Genomic DNA, 8,665 nt, shown 5'->3' with positions numbered 1-8,665 from the left:
AAATTACAAATCATCTGCATTGATTTACCTTTCTTTTTGAGATACTACATATCCATCTAAAACCCTAAGGTTTAGGCACCAATTAACAATGTACGGTCTGTAGTCAAAGCCAGGTATTGAAGGAGTGGCCATCACACAGGGATTGTTCATGATGGATAACTGCTCCAATTCAGTAAGACCTGTAAGGAATGAAACCTGGCAAGAAGCAACGAGAAGTTTTAATGTCTTTGTCTGAACATTATTATGGGAAGAGATAAATAGCTGAAAATCTACATAGCGTAGAAAATCAAAACAAAAGGCATAAGCAAAAACATTTTGCAATCCTTAGACTGATTTATGGAAGGGGTTTTAGTTCAGCATTCAGTAACTTCTGAAAAAATACTAATATCTATGACCTTCAATACTCCTAAATGAATTACAATGTATTTAGAATTTGTAGCATGTAGCAAAACCCAAAGTCTACATTTTGATAAGAACCCCAGCAATCGTAAAAATGAGAACACAGGTTTTGCTGCAATACTCAACTGCTTTCTGACACTTTTCCCTGTAGATTACCCAGAGACAATGTTTTTCTGGGTTTATTGATATTCATACTTCATCCACCTAGTGAAGGAAATCACCACAGTACCTTACTACTCTCTGAACACTAGCCCAGAGAAGAGGTGAAGAGAACCTTGCACACCATGTGACCAGCATAAAGATTTTGGAGGCAAAAGGGGTAGGGGCTTGGAGATCCGTCAGTGGACCCGTTGACGTACTAAATTTCTGTTTTTGGAAAGGTATGAAAGATTAAACATACCAAAAAACAAACAAAGCACCACTGGAAAATAATCAATATTGGTCTTGAAGTTTCCATGTTCTTTTTCATATTGAAGATTTATTTTCAGGTAATGTCATAACAGTAACACAGTCTTAATTGACAATCTGAAATGTGAACTGTCAGTGGGATGTTATGGTATAATATCGGACATAAAGCTTAACCTGAACGAGGAATATTCCAGTTAGACTTGTTTTTTGTATATATTGTACTAGAAATACCACAAAATGCTTCTGCTTATAGAAACTGGAAAACATTTTCAAAATCTTTAACAAACATAACAATAAGCATGGTTGTTTTGTTGACATTTACAGTAATACATTACAGTCAGAGAATTAAGAAAACAATCAGTATGTGTTTGCAAGGATGGCAACTCAGTTAATTTATCTAGGGAATCAGACACAATAGGGGTGAGAGAAGTCACTTCTAATAACTATAAGTACAAATAACACAGTGCATTCTTTAGCATGCAGGGACAATTGTATCCAAAGCTACGGACATGTTAGTAAAACGGTCTCTGTGCAGATAAATGTGGAAAACACACATTGTAATTAAGGTCCTCTAAGGCCTGCTCTATTCTACAGGAGTACAATCAAACACACAGAAATGAATAACTGCATGCAAGGTTTACTGGAAGGTTACGTGCAGTATGTAATTACACCAAAACAGACCTCCCAATAAACAACACTGTGTTTTCCATAGGATTACCTCATGTTTACTCCACATGGCGCTTGCATTCACAAGATGAGGACTGCAGTGCCTAGTGTTCTACCGAGTGTATAATGCTGCAGAGAACATAATATGATAGGGAAAGTAATTGATATCTGATAGGTGATATGGCTGGGCCTCCTTGCAGAATTGTTCTCCTTCCCAATAATTAGAACAAATAGGGTTCTGCAGTTTGAAAGTATAAAATCAAGCTAAAGGCACATTTGAAAAGCACAGGTCTCTGCTTTAAAAATATAGTAATGTGCTGTTTATAAGGCATCTCCAGACGTGAGGACAGGTGGGGGGTTTCATTAGTCCGGCCTAGTGTATACCAGTACCAAGTGCTGTAGGATTGACAACTAAGCTGTATTATAGTATGTTTTAGCACAGTTATTTGCTTGGTGTATTTGTAACTGTATACTGATGTACGCAATCCTGGTGTTAAGAATAAAAATCAGCTTTTTGTTGCATGATGGGTTTTATGGAACCTACTTTGATCCAGTGGAAAGATATGCACTACCTGGATTGGAAATCCTTATCACAAATGGGACAATCCACAATCCTTCCCCCTGGGTTAAGCAATTTTACCTACTGTATGTATGTATGTTATTTATGTGTTATATGGTTCTTTATTGTTTATTTTCATGAGGTTTGTGAACTTTGGGCTAGAACACAATCCCTAGGCTCAAACACGGTCACATGATCAATGGAGTAATGTCATCGACCCCCTGGTAGCCAACATTACTGATGTTGATGTAGGAAGCACAGACTGAGTAAGTATAAGGTGGTGGGAGCTTTACAGAGACACTAACTTTGCCTAGTATAGGCAAGGTGATAGTATCTCTTCATTTGTTTTCTAAGCAAAAGTCAATATTTATAAAAGCATTTATTTGATGTGCAGGTTTAAACAAATATGAATACAAATTTTGAAAGAGGTCCACTTACTTCACTGAGGTCTCTGATTTCATTCTCTGCTAATGATAATATGGCAAGACGCTGTGGGAGGCAGGATGGAGCTGTTCGTAATGATGTGATATTATTGCCATGAAGCAGGAGTGTCTAAAAGTAAAGGAAAATGCTGTTAATTTTCCATAATATATTTATGGTATAACCTGCTTCTAACAAAAGACTACATTTAAGTAAATGCTTTATTAGAAATAAATGTCTAAACTCCTGAAATAAGGTTCTGATAGTTGATGTGTAAAACAAAAATTACAACCCGATTGTACAATCTCTTTAGATTTACCAGTAATGGTTCTGTAAATTGAGAAGAATGTGTTTGGCTAGCTTTAAACAGCTCCAATGCAACAAAAAGAGACAATTGGGTCTACAGGGCATCACTGTTTAGTAGAAAGAGAACATTTAAAAAAAAAAAAAACGTGAGTAACCTATTTTAATGCTAATGTGTTCATGGTTACCTTCTGTTCTAAATATGTGTCTGTGTTTCACATTAAGCCAAATTAGCCTCCTTAATTGACAACTGGTAAAATGAAATCACAATAAAACAAATACATAAAAAGCATCACTTTAACCAGTCCCAAGACCAGTAAACCTGAATTGTGAGAAAGGAACATGATATAGGGCATGACAATTTTGCATAGAATGTATATATAATGAGCAGATTATAATATTAATACAATGTAATAATAATATAAAGTGCTGATTACAAAAGGGCATTAACATGTAACCCTCACAAACTCAAAAACATTCTTTTTACCTCTTGTTCAAATTTATAGTGAATCAGCACACTGTGCTCAGATGGTTTAGGAAACCTTCGAAACTGCAGATGCAGGAAGTTACTGTAAAATTAGCACCAGTGCTTGCTTTCACGAAATTCTTTCAAGAAATGCTTCATTGGTTGTGATTACCACCAGCCAACCGAAACACAGTCGTGTTCATAGCATTAGCGTGATATTTACCTATTATTACCTTATTTATTCCTGCAAACTCCTTCTCTTGTGCCATGAACCTCTCCAGCCTCCTATATGCACGCCACTTTCATCATATACAATAAAGTTTCAGTATCCCTGCATTGTAAGGACCCCAAGGGGTTGGCCCACAACCCAGAGTGTCAGATAGTATGTGGGCCAGCTACCAGGAAAATGAGGGAAAAATGCCTTATGCAGTGCTGGTTGAGTCCCAATGCAAAATTAAGCTTTTCTAAGTTGAAATGCCCTCATTTGAAGTTACATAAGATCTAATAAAGTAAATCATTTTACATCTTACCCTTAAATATATCAGTTTTGATAGGTCACCAATTTGAGATATGTTATTATCTGACAAATCCAAATGTTGAAGTTGAGTACAGCTGTTTATCTGATCAATAGCCTATGAGATATAAAAAAAAAAAGTATAAAAATAAACATTTATAATTAAGCTCTTTGAATCTATTAGTGTCTACAGCTTGTATAGGTATCCCGGGTGAGATCATAATGTTCATTGAAAGTCAAGGCTAAAAATCAGAAATATCTGACAAAGTTTGGGGAAATATGTCAGATCTGAATAATTATCTCTTAAGCCAACCTTATGGATCATTTCGGAAAAATACACAGGCTTAAGCCACTACTAGATTTTTGATCATGCTTGTTACATACATACATTCAAAAGCATTTTGGGTAGCTCAAATATATTTATCAATAACATGTGCCACTTATTAAATATAAAAAAGATCATATGTGTTATAGTGTGTCTGTTTAATACTAAATAAGCAGACCCGCCTTTACCGCTCCGTCTAATCATTATATCTGATTATACATACACATGTGTATACACAAACCCTGAAAGCTATAGGCTTTACTGATCTTTGAAAAAAAATGGTATAATATGTTTATAACTCACTAATTCTCCATATCCTTTTGTCTGCATCATAAAAAAAAACAATAATTTACCTTTAAATTGTTCCCTGCCAGGTTAAGCCACTCCAAGTGCACCAAGTCCTTCAATCCCTCCACATATCCAATGCTATTATGAGGTAGATTTAGGACCCGAAGGTGGATTAATTTTGAAACACCCATCATACGAACAAGGCGATTGTTGGCTACAGACAGCTAATAACAAAGATAAAGCAAACACTAATAAATACTCAACACAAAACATGGAAACATAAAATAAGAATATTTACTGAGCTGTAAAGCAATGGAACCGGGATTGACTTGCTACACTGACAGTTTAAATATTCTTATTATGAAGAAGAAACAAATCCAACTGTCAGGGAAGAGAACAACTGAAAATGATGGCAACTGCCACACTCGGCTAAGTCAGCACAGGTCCTGTTCCAATAGCAGTGATATGAATGTAGGAGTCTTATCACAGAGGATACAAGTAAACAGGACTTGGGGCAGAAATGTTTAAACCCAACATAATGTGATATTGTTAGGAATAATTTTCTCAAGTAATGCTTGCTATGAAAACTTTTTAAATATACTGTGCTCTCCTGTCAGCATGAAGATCGTAGACAGGCTTTTGTAATCTGACCGAGTCTGTCAGATTTACTGGCTGTATAAACCTCCTTCAGTAAGCATCATCTTGTTATTCACCTGTGTAAGGTTTTTGCATTTTTCCAAGTGTTCCAATTTGATTATCTGGTTCTTGTCTAAAATCAGAGTCCGAGAGTCGGGTCCACATGGTAATGTAGTGGTCAGTTTCTGAAGACCCTGTCCTGTGAGATCCACTACCGTAACTGAAAGAAAAAAAAAAAAAAACACTCAAGGTTACATTCTACACATATTTCAAGGAAGCATTTGGTTCTATTGCCTAGTCTCCCTTCTCATCACCACAACCTAGAGCCCCTTAACTCTTGGAGAAGTCATTGTATTCTCAGTCTCATCGTTACACATCCAGTTACTTTGTCTTCTCCATTTCCGTCACATACAGATCTGGTTCTGCCGCCTTGTCTTTCTGACATTTCTGGTTCCTCTGTGTTTCTTCTCTCTTGTATTTCTGGTTTTTCTGTTTCTTCTCTCTCCCCCATTTCTGGCCCGTCTCCACTTTCTCATCAGTTTCTGATTCCCCATCTCTCTCCCTCTCATTTCTGGTCCATTGTTTCCTCTCTCTACCATTTTTGGTCCCCATGACTCTTCTTTTTCTTTCCGTTCTTGGCTCCCCATCTCCCCTCTCTCCCATTTTTGGTCACCCAACACTTCTTTCTCTCGCCCCCATTTCTGGTTTCCTCACATCCTCTCTCTCTCTTCCATTATTTGATCCCACATCCCCTATTTTACTCTCTTATTTCCGGTTGCCCTATCTCATATTCCCCTTTCATTTTGTTTCCGGTCTCTTCTCTCCCCATTTTCCAGTTGCCCCATCTTCTCTCTCCCCCTGTGGTCCCCCATTGCCTCCTCTCCCTGTGTCTCAGTGATCTATTCCTGCCGCTTCCCCTTCCATGTTGCTGCATGGCTGTGTAATTTACACATCTGGTTAGTAAAAATGTTACCATTATTATAAACAGGGACATTAGAATCTATTATTGTACATGTGTATGATGTGGACATGTCTGGTCTCTCCTACTGATATTATAATAATTGGCAGCACATAATGACCCGAATCCTTCCAGCATAACACGAGATCCAGCATGCACACATTGCTCAGCGCCTAGACCACAGCTTCTGAGGAGCGCAATGCAAACCAATGCAGTGACCAAACACAATGGTGCGCATCGTATTTACGAAGCAAGTTTCTCAGAGATGGAAATAATATGCCGCCCTCTTCATATGACAGTTAACCGTCATTTTACTGCCTAATGGAACGCCGGGATATGTAGTCCATTCAGCCATATCAAACACGATACAAAGTAAGACCAGACTACAACTCCCAGAAACACTTGCGGCAGCCACCGAGTCCGCTATTGTCTGTATATCAAAAACATTGCTAATGCAATAAAATAAAAAAAAGCTACAATGAACCAGACGGGCGCCACCTACAACCCACACACACACAGCATTCCGCTGCCTTTCAGAAAGCTGTGCTCACCGTTTTTTTCGGGGCCACCATTGGACTTCACTGTAGCAGACATCACCTCCACACCAGCCATGTCTAACTGCGCTTCTCAGCACCTGGGCAACCAAATATCTGACGTCCCTTCCGGCAACAAAAACTGCTCATGCGTTATGTACCTTAGAGCGCACGCATGCCCTCTGGAGGTGCCATAGGGGAATTACTGCTGCTATGAGAATCCACATAACACAAAAAAAAATTCAAAACAAAACACGATTACATTAAAATATACATTGCACCCTTAACCACCTGAGCGTTACACTGAGGTCTAGATTTCTGTACCAAAAGTGATCCACTGTTTTTCATGAAAATTTTTTTTAAATTGTAGACCTGTAACTTACAGAAATATGTACGAATAAGGGTTCTAGTAGATATTATGAATATAAAAAATGTTTGAAACACACAATCATGTAAAAAAAAAATACTTTTAATAAAATTAAATTAGGAAATTAGGCGAAGATCAGCAAAGGTAAGATAAGACACAGTGTTACACACTAGCCATCCAGGGAATACCTGGCAATTTTTAAAACTTTGATTCTGTATTTATTGGGGGTTTGTTTTGAATTATTTTGTATTTGATTGGATACGGGAGTTTGTATCCAATCCAATACAAAATAAGAATTTGAATTTGCAAGTTATTTACTTTTATTTTTTTTTTTTTTTATTTTTTGTATTGGATTGGATACGCAAGTTTGTATCCAATCAAATACAAAATATAAATTTGAATTTCCAAGTTATTTACTTTTATTTTATTTTTTTTTATTTTTTGTATTGGATTGGATACGCAAGTTTGTATCCAATCAAATACAAAATATAAATTTGAATTTCCAAGTTATTTACTTTTATTTTATTTATTTTTTTATTTTTTGTATTGGATTGGATACAGGAGTTTGTATTCAATCCAATACAAAATGACAGTTTGAATTTACCAAATATATACTTTGTAATTATTTGAATCATTTTGTATTGGATTCAATACAGGAGTTTGTATTGAATCCAATACAAAATGAATGAATGAGTTTCTATTTGAATTTCCCGCACACGCGCCGACGTCATCACGCACGCACAAGAAGCCGGCCGGCTGTTTTTTTCCTCCGCCGGCCAGCTTCTTGTTTCAGAGATCATCCGGCGCTGGAACGAGAACGACGCTGGATGATCAGCGGGAGCAGGTAAGAAACCGGCCGGCATCTTGTGTTCCGCCGGCCGGCCAGCGGAGCACAAGATGCCGGCCGGCTCCTTACCTGGTCCCGCTGGTATACGAGAAGGCACCCAACGCTGGAAACAGAGACCGACGGACGACGATTGACGGAGGACGACGCTGGAACACGAACCCGACGCTGGATGAGCACAGGGGGACCGAGATTTTCCCTACATTAAAATCCCCACTTACCTGGGTAAGTGGGGATTTTAATGTACGGAAAATCTCGGGCTTAACGAAAAGAGCAACTTTTTTGAGCCCGCACGAAGGTCGGGCTTAACGGCAAGGAGGTTAATAGCCATTCACAGAAATAAAAAAAAGTAAAAAAACTCTCTCTAGGAAATGTATATCTTCACCTCCAGTAAGGGTTGTCCTTATCACAATCCTTTTTTTTACAATCCTATACACACCACCCCATCCAAACCACTTTATATTATAGTAAGTGAGCCTGGTACTATGTTACCTCTCTGAAACCATAATGCAACATTTGTGAGAAAACCCCTCACTTTCATTTATTCTTATATAAAACCTTTTCATATTTAATAAACTTAAGTTCCCTTCCCCATTCCATCTCTCTCAGGACTTCCCTCACTATTCATTTCCTTACCAATATCAGTCCGTCAACAGAAAGTGTGCACATTTATTTATTTAAATACTTTGCATGGCCCCTAGAATACTAAGCTGCTGATTACATACAGTACTACATTCACTCTAAATGTCCAATTTACTATTTAATTTTTAGAATACATTAATCTGATATCTTCCAGGCTTCCACATGTCCAAAGTAAATGTATGAATTCTGCACCCTATACACTACATTTATTACACACGAACTGTCTCTCTGTCTAATATGATATAAAAATTCAGTGGTCTGGTTTGCCCTATTTGCTATACATACAGTAGCTGTGTTATTTGGGTTTAAGGTATTGATAGTTTATTATTGTCTGAAT

The 8,665-nt window shown here is 37.5% G+C and overlaps 1 protein-coding gene across 1 annotated transcript in view; it reads right to left on the bottom strand.

Annotated features, from left to right (window-relative positions):
- Positions 1–6,579, bottom strand: part of CEP97 (centrosomal protein 97) — an 18,490-nt gene extending 11,911 nt beyond the window's left edge. The window contains 6 exon segments of the mRNA XM_072404386.1: positions 29–195; positions 2,471–2,584; positions 3,752–3,853; positions 4,414–4,572; positions 5,062–5,204; positions 6,494–6,579. Of these exon segments, the coding sequence (XP_072260487.1) occupies positions 29–195; positions 2,471–2,584; positions 3,752–3,853; positions 4,414–4,572; positions 5,062–5,204; positions 6,494–6,554 (746 nt within the window). The 5' untranslated portion in view covers positions 6,555–6,579.
- Positions 6,580–8,665: the final 2,086 nt, after the last annotated feature.

The sequence above is a fragment of the Pyxicephalus adspersus genome, chromosome 1 (genome assembly GCF_032062135.1).
Source record: "Pyxicephalus adspersus chromosome 1, UCB_Pads_2.0, whole genome shotgun sequence".
Classification (NCBI taxonomy): Eukaryota; Metazoa; Chordata; class Amphibia; order Anura; family Pyxicephalidae; genus Pyxicephalus; species Pyxicephalus adspersus.
Note: the sequence above shows the minus strand (reverse complement) of the source record. Positions and strands in the feature narration are given on the sequence as shown.